At 29.6% G+C, this 13,518-nt stretch overlaps 2 protein-coding genes across 2 annotated transcripts; one reads left to right on the top strand and one right to left on the bottom strand.

Annotated features, from left to right (window-relative positions):
* Positions 1-598: 598 nt before the first annotated feature.
* On the bottom strand, positions 599-8,243 carry LOC113866626 (DUF21 domain-containing protein At5g52790-like). Its single transcript, XM_027501443.1, has 12 exons — positions 8,063-8,243; positions 7,903-7,979; positions 7,401-7,484; positions 7,202-7,315; positions 3,038-3,124; positions 2,821-2,960; positions 2,629-2,716; positions 2,306-2,379; positions 2,033-2,171; positions 1,364-1,591; positions 788-834; positions 599-677 (listed from the first exon to the last, which is right to left on the bottom strand). The coding sequence occupies exons 1-12, from the start codon at positions 8,241-8,243 to the stop codon at positions 599-601; spliced, it is 1,338 nt and encodes a 445-aa protein (XP_027357244.1).
* A 2,474-nt stretch (positions 8,244-10,717) lies between these two features.
* LOC113866625 lies at positions 10,718-11,425 on the top strand. The gene has a single exon (XM_027501442.1). It carries the CDS (start codon positions 10,718-10,720, stop codon positions 11,423-11,425), a length of 708 nt encoding a protein of 235 aa, XP_027357243.1.
* Positions 11,426-13,518: the final 2,093 nt, after the last annotated feature.

The raw sequence follows: 13,518 nt of genomic DNA, 5'->3' as shown, positions 1-13,518 counted from the left end.
CAGAAATTAGTATAACATTTTAGATGAATATAAAACATATTTTTATGAGTGAAGGTATTTAAAAAAAAATTAGTTTTATCTATTTAATGACCAAGGTTATACAATGCATACCAAACATAAGATAATGTTATATTACACAGTAGGAGATCATATATGGTCTAACATCAAATATTATATAGTATCAAAATATTAATCAATAAGATATAATATTACCAACTTATACCATCGAACTTTATATTTTATCATGCATGTAAGTACTGAGAATGTGTCAAGAGTGAAGAGGTCAGGAAATGGTGACCTCATAATGTATGAAACAGCAACTCTTAATTAATGGATTCTAATATCTACATTTATGCACACACGTGTGAAGATACACATATGAAGGGGGAGAGAGAAGACATGCATTAGGAAGCTCATATAAATCACATTTATATCTACTTTATTTGCTTTAATTGAATAACAAATGATGTTATTTGCTTTAATTGATATGTAGAAAATCAAATGATGATGTTGAAATAAAATTGAAGTATCCACATATGAGTTTCTGAAATGTTAGAGTCGCTGAGACTAAACAAAATAAATATTTTTTCAAAGTTCTTTAACAACGACCAGAACCAGAAGCTCTCCTTGATGATCTTGATTGTGACTTTACTGATTGCAGCAGGTTAATTCTAATGCTGAAAATAAGAAAAATTGAAGCATAAAATTTGTTAATTGCTATCAATTTATTTGGGGGGAAACTGAAATGAACAGGGTAACTATTGAAATTCAAAGTAAATTTACTCACTTCTTTTGAACGTGAACATATTTATCAGTTTCATCCAATATGTCTCCCTAAAAGAGGATCACAATCAGCATGGAAATAGAAAAGATCACTACCAGTGGTGTCAAAAATGGAAATAATCAGAAGCTTCACACTTCCAACACATGATAAAACATTTCATTAAACTCCTAAGGGCCAAGTTGATAGTTGGTAGTTCAAAAATTTAAGAAACTAAAGTGCAAACCAAAAATTTGACCAACTATATCTACCTTAACAGATAAAACTTAGGTGCAATACAATAAAATCCTTTTGGTGCTATTCCCCAATCAACACAATGAAAGTCGAAACATATGATTGAGGTAAAATTCAAGATTGGAGAACAGTACCAATAGTACTTATGAAACTGCACCTAAGCTTTGTTTTGTCCAATCTTAACCCAGATTCTCTTAATCTTTTAACCTCCTAAGCAGAACCATGTTTGTGCTATCAATATCATAAACTAAAGAAGAGAACTGCATCTAATCCCACAAATAGGAATATGAAGTATTCTGCATTATTGACATGAAATTAGAAAAACATATAAAGCTATAGCATACTAACCTGTAACAGTTCCTCCATAACATCTTCCATTGTGATGATGCCAATCACCTCCTCATCCAGAACAGCTGGAAGAGACTCTATTTGTTCTTGTGAGAAATATTCATTTTCTTGCTCCCACTGGCTGGATTCTTGACTTAATTCATTCTCTAGTTCCATGACATTTTTTAATGTTGGACTATGAAATTCTGCGTCACTGGAGCATACAGTGGATTCATGAATAAAGCTTCTCTGACTCTCCAGGACAAAAGAAGAATTAGATTCTGCAGATCACAGATTGACAAACATAAGTGATTTTTCTCATCCAAGAAACTGTAGGGGCTTTTCGGTTTAGAAATTTTCACTTTTAATTAAAAAGTTATCACCTTGTTTTTATTCTATTATCTGTCTTCAAAGATTTTTATATGTATCAATGAAAAAAAAAGAAGTTTTTTTCCGTGTTTCTTCTTCATATCTTTGAAACAAAAAACAAAATGAAAATAAAGTAGCAGTTATGTAATTAAAAGTTAAAACATAAAATATTTTCTAAAACCCACATATTGCCTTGTATTTTCTACTTTTGTTTACCAATTCAGCTTAAATAAAATGTTTGATTTTATATGATTCCATGTCTAAATTCCATAAGATGTTGTTACCTTCAGCAATCTGAGCTGGGTTTTGATGAGTAATTACATTCAAAAAGGTAGGTGTACCCCCAGCTTGAGCTGCAGTGCTCACTGTGTCCTTGTTGGATTTCAATACAATAGCCATATGGCTATGACCTTTCTGGAATTGATTCATTATCTCATATAGTGGCCAACTTTCATAAACCCTGTTACAGAGTTATTAAATGCACAATATCATGTAGTTTAGTATAGTAGTGACTACTGCATTAATGAAAATCACAAGCAATATTGTATTTGATGGCCAATCCTGATGTTAAAGCTTAGGTATTAGTTCTATTACCTAGGAATTTTTCTGATAATCAAATTCTTGATTGGGGTCTCATCTTCTGGGCGGCAGAATATTAAATTTTTAACCTGTGCAAATGAATTTATAGCAATACTATATGAATACAGAATATTATTGAGCAATGTTGAGAAACACAAGCTGATATATGCAAGTAAAAACATTGTCTCAAATGTGAAATGGAAGGACTCTTGTTTGCCTTCATTAATTGGTATTAATATAATGAACAAAACTGTATTACCCAACTTATATATTCAAGATTTATTGAAGAAATTGCTTGAATTCATCATATTTCCCTGTGTAATTTCTCAATTTCTTACCAAGATGAGGCCAATAATATTTGTTGGATGTCCAGAATGTATAGGTATGCGACTGTGACCTTTGCTCATTATTTGTGTCATTGTATGCCTGATGACAAAGGTGAACTGCATTTATAGATGGGTGGCTGGGATAAAAAATAAATTATACATATCTGTTTGATTTCAAATTAAGAGTTATGTGTGACACATTACATGTCAAGTTTGGAATTTATATCAAGAGAAAAAGTTTCAGAAATGGGGGTCATTGCATCTTTAGCTGTCTTTTGAGTCAAATCCATAGCACCTGTGATTATAGAAGTTTCATGATGGGACAACTCTCCACCTTTCCCTGCCTGCATATGAATATTTTAGCTATTAGTTGTACACATATGACCAATTTAGTCCAAGTCAAATATATTATGAGGAAAACCTCATTTGCATGCAAATCCACAAATGTCTTCAACTCTGATCTTCTCAGAAGAACTGAATGCTCTTTCCCTAGAACACAATCCAACAACTGCAAAAATAGAAAGATACTTAGATATATTAATCAGATTTAAATATTTTTTTTTATCCTTATATTTTTGTGCGACTCTGATTTTAGCTCCTAAAAAGAAAATATTGGTTTCAGTCTCTCATTTTTTTTTTTAATTTGCTGCTTTCGGTTCCTACTGATCAGATCACAAAATAAAAATTGATGCAAGTCATAATGTTTTTAGTTAATCACATTATTACTAGAGACTAAAAGAGTTTATTTTTAAATAATTAGATACTAAAATCAAAAGAATTTGTTTTAGAAACAAAATTAAGGTTTTCTTTTTGCCTATTTAGGATAAACTTAAAATCAAATTATCAAAATAGAGTCTTCGTAAAACATATTCTCTTTTCAGAGTAATTTTTGACGAGTCTGATTTCCCTACAATAACTGCAACCCACAGTTAGTGTCTTTTACATTTTAATTTAAGAGAGAAATTTTCGTTTAAACGAAAATGTAAAAAATGGCTTAACTGCAAGGTGAAATTGGTGCCAAAAAGAGAGAAAATTTAGGTCCATTTTTTGACACATAATACAATTATTGTCTTTATTGCACTTAATTATTTTTTAATTTTTTAAATGTGTACTGTCCCAATTAATGTCAACACTTGCTTGGACTGACACGTGTCAAATGTAAAAAAGGATTAAATAAATTTAAAATTGAAAAATTAAGTCCAGTTAAGGTAGAGGACTTTACATGACACTTTTAAATAGGGATCTAAATCTCCTCATATTTCAGCCCAAACATGAAGGTCATGTTAGTATATTTTAATATTTTCTTATGTGAATACTAATTTTTTTTTCTTCTAGGGATTGCCTCCAAAATTTTTGAAAATAGATATATATAAAAATAAAATTATTTTACATAAAAAATAGAAAATTTTGAAAAAAAAAGATTTGTCTCCAAAAATAAAAATTTTGCAGTGTGCAGATTAAAGCCCAGCACCCACAATGAACTTTAAAGTTAAAGAAAGAAAAACGATAAATTCAGAGATCCTCATAATAAACCCTAAACGAACCAATATAAAAGACAAGTAAAGGTTTTGAAGGAAAGAACCATTTTTTTCTAGAGTAGAAGGAGATTGGGAAATAGCAAAATTTTTAAGAAAATTGAGATATCTAAGAAAAGCAACTAGTGTTTGGAGAAGGAAGTAGAAATTTTTAGAAGGAACAACTCAAATCTTTAGAAAAAAAAATTTTTTAGAAAAAAGAGAGCGACAAAATTTGTAGAGAAGGTACAAATTCCTTTGAAAGATCTTATAAAAAGAGAATATAGAGAAGAAACAAAAAATCAGCGCTGTTTGGCCACCAAAAGAATCATTATGGTCACTCCTCAGCAATATTTCGTCAGTTTATTCTCATTTCAGGTATTCCTTTGCTCTCATTCTCACTGTTGAACGTTTCTTGAATGATAAAAGAAAATGTTACATGGACAAAGGCAACAAAGTTACAAATGATGAGAAACGAAAATGTCCTGGCTCTTATTACTTTGTTTTAAAAAAAAATTATTATTATTTTTTATGTTATTTAAATATTAATATTTTTATTGACCGTGTGATATGAATGGATTGGACAAGTCCCTGGGCCTAAAGCTAAAAGTTAAAAGCTAATAGCCTTAATTACAAATCAACTTTTTTACTCCTTTTTTTACTTGAATCTGAAATCGCATGTTTTGTGGTTCAGTGAGTCATAATCTTGGTTATTTTAATTTCATTTATTAATTAATTTAAAAAATAATAATGGTAACAGAATAGTTAAATTAGATTTAGACACTATTCAAGTCTTGATTTATACAATCATATTACATTCTCACTACATCTTGCATGTTATTTATTTATTTATTTTAATTATTTATTTATATTGTTCTTTAATATGATCATCTTTATTGTATTGGATAAGTTTTAGATGTTGATGTAATTTAATTTAATGTTCTATATTCTCTTATTTTATGGCTTACAAATTATATTTTTAATTTATTAAATAAATGCATAATATATAAGTGTATTAATTTATAACATTAACGTGTAGTTTCTCTATTGTTATGTGTTATAAATTGATAAAGTCTACGTGTACCTACGTTACCGAGGCTTTAGATAATATTAATTTATCATATGTTATCTTTAATTAATTAAAAAGATTATCTAATAATCAATCAAAATATATTCCCTATAATCACTATTTTACTAATCAATCAATAAAAATTATTTTATTAACACAATAATTTATAATGTTAATGTGTAGCAATTATACCTTTACGAGTTATAAATTATTAGAACCTATCCGTACCAACCTTACCTTAGGTTTTATACAACATAAATTTATTAAACAAAGTTTTAATTTTTTTTATTCATTTCATTAAATAGAATTAATTTCATATTTTTAATTTTCTTAAATCATACTTCTAATTTAATAAATTAAATAACCAATCTCTTTTTCATTTTATTATACAAATTTTCGCAACATCGATGTGCGATTTACATTGTCATCGATTGTCCAAAATTAAAAGAGGTTTATGTATAGCTTACTCTATCTTAAATTTATTTCAACATTAATCATAATCAAAATTAAAATTCAAATACTTTATTTACGAATAAAATATTTTTTTTAACAATTTGCAATATAGTTGTGTGATCTTCTTTCACTTATTGTATTGTTTCTCGTAGGGTATATGTATAATTGTGTTATCTTGTATCCTAAACATTATAATTTTATGAAAATAATTTTAATCTCAAAACAAATTTTCTTTACTAAATTTTACTTTAATTAACCAACTTCATAATTTTTTAGATAGAATTACGTGACTTTGAGTTTTCCATTGCACCTAAAGATATATAGGAGCGAGAACCGGACCTGTTAATTCAAAATAATTTTTAAAATAAATTTTCTCTTTATTAAGATACCCAAATAATATCTCAATAAATGATTTTTCTTCTTCTAAAGTGAAAATAAAAAAAAAAATTGTTGTTTAGGGATTAAATAAATATTTTTTAAAATTAAGATGAATTTGCATAATTAATTTAAGGACCATTTTTAAATGGACGTTGTAGAGTGCTAATACCTTTCTCACTCGTAAATGACTCCCAAACTCATTTTTTGTTTCAAAGATCATATTATTTAAAAAAAAAATTCAAGATTTTCTTAAAAAAATTTTAGTGGCGACTCCTCTGATATTTTGAAAATGTTTTTTTACCGTACCGTTGCAACCTTCCGATTGCGACAGCTCCCTCATGTCACAGACATGAGAAAATCTTTTTCCCTTAAATAGTATCAAATTTGTCAATAATGACACTAGTAAGTCAAGGACGATACTAGCCATGATTACACCATGTAACAGGTTTTAAACGGTTAAATTGACTTCTTCTTTTTTTTTTCCTTCTCCTTCCCCTTTGTTCTTTATGACAACCATGAAAAAATGAAGGAGAAGAATGAAGGCAAAGAGAAGGGAAAGGAAAGAAAGAAACCCCAACATGAATCTATTATACTACGTGATATCTTCTACCCTTTAGTATTGATTTATTCTTTTGAATTTTAAATTTATTTAGCCATTTATTTGACATGTGTCGGTCCTAGCAAGTGTTAGTATTGATTAGGAGGATATTCATTTTATCAAAAATTAAGTCTTGTATGTCATGTGTCAAAAATTAACTTAGACGAGAAATATGTTTTACAAAGACCCAATTTTAGTAATTTATTTTTAAATTAACTCTAAATAGGTAAAATTACTAAAATCAAAGTACATGAAAATACAATGATAAAGAAATATACTCAAGCATGTTGATTAAATCTTCTCAAAAGATGCCTTTATAGGCAAATCACCTTATATTGATATAATCACGAATTTTTCCTTGAGAAACTGAATGAACGAGTTCAATCTCGGATCCAATCCTTTTATGATGTTCATTATAGGTAATATAGTTATGAGTTGCTGAATGAAATAGTTCTGTTATTTTTTATATTGGTGCAATGAATCTTCAATTTCAAATGCAATAAGAGACAGCAACATACATTGAACAAATCTAAACAATAATAGACACACAAACATACATATCAAATAATTTACCTTACTAGCTGGATAGGTTACAGGGAAGAAGATCAGCAGAAGCAGTTGAACAAAGGGAGCCATTATTGCTCCTAAAGTTAATCCATATCTAGAGCATATGGCTTGAGGTAAAATCTAAGATGATAAACATGATGTGAGTTAATTTTAAAACGTATCTTATATAAACATTGTAGCTGCATTTTGTCAAAACAAACATTACCTCTGCAAACACAGTCACCAAGGGTGCCGACATGAGAATAGTAAACCAAGTTGGGATGATTGAGTCCATAAAAATTGGCAGGGCCTTGAACAAAAACAACTAGAGTCATTCTAGTGACATTCATTTACATAAAAACCATTCATAACCCTTCCTTTAATTGCTAAAAAACATTGTTTTACATAATATTAGAGCCTCCTTGGATAAGCTATTATGCAAATATAACTCTTATTTGAAGTACTGCAGTGTCGAAAATTCTCTTTTCTGAAATGTTGCAGTATCATATACATATTCAATACAATATTGATACCTCTTAGACACTTTTTTAACATGCATCATGCAATTTGTAATAAGTGCTAGTTTATGTGATGCAAGGATAACTCGCGGAGGGAACATATTAGAGATGAAAAGGAAATCATTTGTTGCCCTTGTATATCTTTAGCAACTAGTTTATGTGATTATTTAACCATATTAACTAATATATGTGCTAAAATAAACAACATACCTCCATAGCCAGTGATTTTCCTAGAAGAAGGGTACACAGGACAAAATGTCCATTCTTTACCAAAGGTTGAATCCTTTCTGCAAATTAAGTAAAATAGTAATGCCAATTAGGCTTAGATCTTATAAAGACTCAAGAATGTAGTGACTTTTAGAAGATAAACCTGCATTCTTTCTGTCTTTTGGACGACCTGCCTTAATAAGAACCTCAAGATCAACATGGCTGAATGACAATAGTCCTAAAGCTAGGCCAGATGCAATACCTGCAAGTGCCACAAGCACCAAACATATAATAAAAAACACCCAAAAGTTTAGCTCACAACATGGGAATTCATATTCTCTCATTGTGTGATTGGATGAAGTGTACTAATGTTGGGAAGTGTGGTACAAAAGTGATCATATTTATTGAATGGTTCATTCATAGACTTGGCTCTTCAAGACAACTGGTTATGACTAATTCTTTTGTTTGGAGACATCGTGACAATGAGGAAGAGGATAGAATATAGATACAAATAAGCATTCGGCACAAGTGGCTAGTAACCAAAAGCTTAAATATGCTGAATATGTTGGTTTTTGAGTAAGGAATAGCATTTCCAATGGAATGAAGTACAATAATGTAACGTTGAAATACAAAACTATATATTAAAAAAATGATTTTGGTTTAATTAAGTTTTTGATTTCTCAAAAGTTTGCAATTTTTCTACTGAGTCCCTCATTTTAATTTTTTTAAATGAGTTCTCCATAAAATATTTTTTATTATAAAATGGTCCCTTTTATTTATTTATTTTTCTATTTGAACCTCAAAATATTTTAAAATTTTCATTTAGCCCTTCATTTTCGGAAAACCAAATGAAAAATTCATTATGTTTTCAAAAATTAAATGAAAAACTATTAAGCCATAAAAGGATTATTTGGTAATTTATTTATTTTTTTCATAAATGACCCATTTAAAAAGACAGAAAGAAAAATAGTTATGGTGCTATAAGCTGGTTCATGGTGGAGATATCATAGTAAAAGACTTGAATGAGAAATGAAAATAAGACAAGAATTTAAGGGGTTGAAAAATACTTTAATAATGATATCATATCAATCTTGAATGATTAAACATGAACAAAATTCCCCATTTTTTTGTTGGCCAAAACTACAAAGCCTTTTAATTTGACTCAACATTGTAGCCACTTCAATTAGTAAAAACGTCTCCTGAGTACAAAATTGTCGTGTTGGAAGTTTAAGTTCCCTTGTACTAATTAACCAGAAAAATAAAAAGTTCAAATCATATTTGCTGAAAACCAATCTAATGTTGCATACATGAAATTTGATTTTGATTAATAAAAACACTGGCATAATAGATAGAAGCTCATTATAAATGGAGAATGCAGATCATTATTAATAAATGGAAGCAGAGAATCATTATCAAAGATTGCATAATTTGCATTCTCCAGTATTTCAAGTTTTTGGTTCTTTTCTTCAGAATGCGACATGCTTGCCGCCTGCCCAACCAATATTTATCAAAAATAAAATTCTAAACTCAGTTTATTTGTAAAGTGAAAATTTAATAAGTTATTTACCTTTAGTTGTTATAAATTAATGTCGTTAGGTATTTTAAATTAAATCAATAATATTAATAACTACTTCTTTTGATACATATAATTGAGTTAAAGATGTCTTATAATAAAGTACAGCTGGGCAGTATTTTTGTAATATTACTTTCAACTTTCCATAAAGGTTTGTGTGCGTTTCTGTCTCAGCTAGCTACAGTTCAGCTGTGATTATCTGAGTCTTGTCCAGATTATTACCTCAAGAATTATGATTCTTAATGAGCTAATGATTGTAAGTCAACAACTTGTTTGAATCCTTGGATTGGAGGATAGATAATGGAAATTCCCATTTATATATTATTCGATCACAGTTAAATTTTCCGTATGGTATGATTATGATTTTTCACATTTGAGTAAATTCAGCCCAACCTCTTAAATGATTTGGCATGCAAAGCAACAAAATTTCTCTAAGGCCTCCAATACAACAGTTAAAGTATAAAGGATGTGACATGAGCTTGAAATCCAACAATAATTGATCAACATTATTGAAACAAAAATCCCAAGCTAGCAAAGCAAACTATTCTTACTCACATTTATTGGATTGTAATTTTATTTTGCATATCCAAGATAACTGAATGAATTTATAGTTTCTTGACACCTTGGTGCCTTTATCAAAGGATAAAGATAAAGGGTCAAAAGAAAAAGAAAAAGGGTGAAGAAGTGGCAGATATATCTTCAAGTCCTTTTGCTTTCTTCCCTTCTGTTCGGTCCAGCATAGTGGGACCAAAATGAATATTATTATTGAACAACATTTTTCCTCTTGTGTTTACGAAAAGATTTGGTGAAAATACATATATGCATCATTTATTCATATCAACTTTTGACTGGTGAGAATATAATGTAACTAATGATGAAACCAAGCAGAATAAACCGTGCGCAACTTATTAAAGTACATTCTTTTTCCTTCCAATCTTGCTTTAACCAAATCAAATTCACCTAAACTCTAGAGAAAGAAGAACTTTTATCTACTTTTCAAACATAACATGTGACACGAAAATTGAATAGCCTTAGAATGTTGAAACTTGTATTACTCTAATATTCTTCATAAGAATTTCTCCTCAATTAGAAAAATCCACCATAGAACATCTTTTTCTTTTCATCCCCCCAAGTTTCCCGCTCTAGAATAATAGCCTCCAAGCAAACTAGTTACCTTATATATCACTTTACTAAGAAAAATACCATAACTGTTCCATCATAGTTCATACAGATTCCTAGTCCAACATGGGAAACTGCTTGTTGGGGGGCATGTCAGATCCTGAAACAGTGATCAAAGTGATAACATCAAATGGTGGCATCATGGAATTCTATGCTCCAATTACTGTGAATTGCATCACTAGTGAATTCCCTGGGCATGGCATATTCCCAAGCCATGACCTATTTTGGAAACCACTAAGCCAATTTGATGAGTTGGTGGCAGGGCAATCATACTATTTACTGCCACTAAACAACCAAGGTGAACACCCTTTTGCCTCCGGTGGCAGCGGCAGCAACCACGCTGTGGTTGCCGCCCGGCAAGGCCATATTCGTTCTCATAGTGTTCCTACAACCCCTCATCCTGCACCATATAGAATGTCCTTGGACTACCAACACCACCAAGGAGTGGGATTGCTGAAGAAAACATCAACAGAACCTTTCTCTTGTAGGACTAGTATTAGTAATAGCAAAGCTATTACTAGTACTAGTAGCAGGTTCTGGAAAGTCAAATTGGTGATAACTCCTAAACATTTGATGGATATTTTGTCACAAGAGGCTCTCACTAAGGAGTTGGTAGAGAGTGTTAGAATTGTAGCCAAATGTGGGGTTGCTAAAGGTGGCATTTCACCTTCATCTGCTGCAGTAAGCATACTGTCTGATCAATGGAGCCTTTCCAGCAGTGGTAGGAGTGCTTGTGATTCCTCTAAGATTGATGCTTTAGTGGTAGACATTTAGTACAAAGTATGAAAATGATTTGTAATTGACACTTTTTTCTGTCTCTACTCTCTTCCGCTTTGGTTACTTAACTATTTTATAATTGTCATATATGCTTCTCTGCTTATTTTGTAAGAGTTCAGTTTAGAATCTCACTGTCATATCCTGTATAATCTCTGTGCATTTGTTGTATACTAGTGGTGGTGGCATGTCCAAGGCACAAAATGAATATGTATGTTTGCTTAATTTTTTGTACTGTGTTTGGATTTTAAGTGTGCCAAATCAAGCAGGATTTTGCTACAGAAATTGAGATTACGTGTGAACTATATACTTCTGCAAAGGTAGTTTCTGCAAACTTTGCAGAATAATGCTGCTTATAGTTGCACCTAAAATGATTAAATGATGTAACACTATTTATTATCTTTGTGAATGATAAAATGATTACTTTGACAGGAATGTTATAAACATATTTGATTTGATTTTTTTAACACCCTCTTATATTGAGTCATGTTGCATAATTTTCAACAATTTTTTTCTAACACAGTATATTGATATTGATATTATGATTATTTCAACAAGATATTAGAAACACACTTTTTTAAATAATAAAATATGTTAGCACACATTATTATTGGATCACATCAAACACTTATTTCACAAGGAATGTGTTGTAAAGAAAAAGACGTAATTCTATTAAAAAAATGTGTAAAGAATGTTATAGTATTCCTCATTCTTTTAACCAACCATTATTAGTCTAACTAAAATGCAATTCTTGTGTAATAAACTGCAATATCACACAGCATTAAAAGATTCACTAATTGAGAACTTCGAAGGCTTCATAAGCCAACTGAAAGATGAATGAGCGTAATCATAATATTATGGCCAATGAACGAATAAGGTGGAAAAGCAAATTAGATTTGGAAAAATTGTAATTATAGTACTTTGATTACATTTGTCACTTTGTTAATTTATTTCTATGAGACCTCTCGGTTCTCACAAAAGTTACAGGGAGGAACCAACACACAGCTAGTATTATTGTTAGCATCATTTTAATACATAGGTGTTCGATCATAACTTTACTCACATCGCAATCAAGATCAAAGTTATTATGGCATAGTTATCTTGATTTTACTGTGTGGCTCATGTTCATTTATTGTGATAATTCAAAATAAAATGCCAAATTTTTATTTTTATTTTCATGTAAAGACCCAAACAGATTCACGTAAAATTAAACAAACATATGTCAAATATGAACTGAATTTTAAAAATAATTTATTCAGCTAAAAAAATCAACTAATTATATGACTCATGCAAAAAATAAAGACTGAATCATTAATTTATTTTATATTTTTTTGTATAGATATCAAAAAATTTTATATAAGATTTAAATGAAAAATAGAGTTTAACAGAGGACCTAATTTTTATTTAGTGCTTGCTATGGTACATAAATTTAAGAGGATATTCTATATTATTTTTAGATTAACAGTTATAATTTTTTCATTATTTTAAAATATAAATAATATTAATATTTTTTAATTAAATTGTTAATCTCACTGCCTATTTAATAGTTATAATTGTTCTATGTGTAAGAGAGGGTATCGAAACTTTTCAATTAGAGGGAGTAATATTCGATAAATATGACTCAAGTTGGATTGAAATATTTGATACTTTCTGTGAGAAATATTTGCAACATATTCATTACATATACTTTAATTTCCATTTTATTGGAATCGATCAAGTCCAGGTAAAAACTCAGTCAACCATTCAAGCCGTCGACAGTGTTATAGTTAATTATAATGAAAAATGAATTAATGAAATTGAACGTAATTTCACATTATTTTGTTTAGTTATTTTCAATTGGATAAAATATATATGTAATTTTTATAAATGTAACTTTATTTTATTTTAGTCTTTTAATTTTTTAAAATAATCTTTATCATCCTTATGCTCTATTTCGATGCTGTGAAATTTGAGAGGAGAAAAAAAAACATAGCATTTTCTTAAATTTAAATAACAGGGGAGAAGCGAAGCCTCTGCTCTCGAGAAATTATCGTGTGATCCGAGACTACGTGGTTTCAGCCACTCAAATTTGAACACGTCTTAAAATAGATACG

The sequence above is a fragment of the Abrus precatorius genome, unplaced genomic scaffold (assembly GCF_003935025.1).
Source record: "Abrus precatorius isolate BTA unplaced genomic scaffold, Abrus_2018 Scaffold5, whole genome shotgun sequence".
NCBI lineage: Eukaryota > Viridiplantae > Streptophyta > Magnoliopsida > Fabales > Fabaceae > Abrus > Abrus precatorius.
The sequence above is the reverse complement of the archived record's forward strand: the minus strand, read 5'-3'. Positions and strand labels throughout refer to the sequence as shown.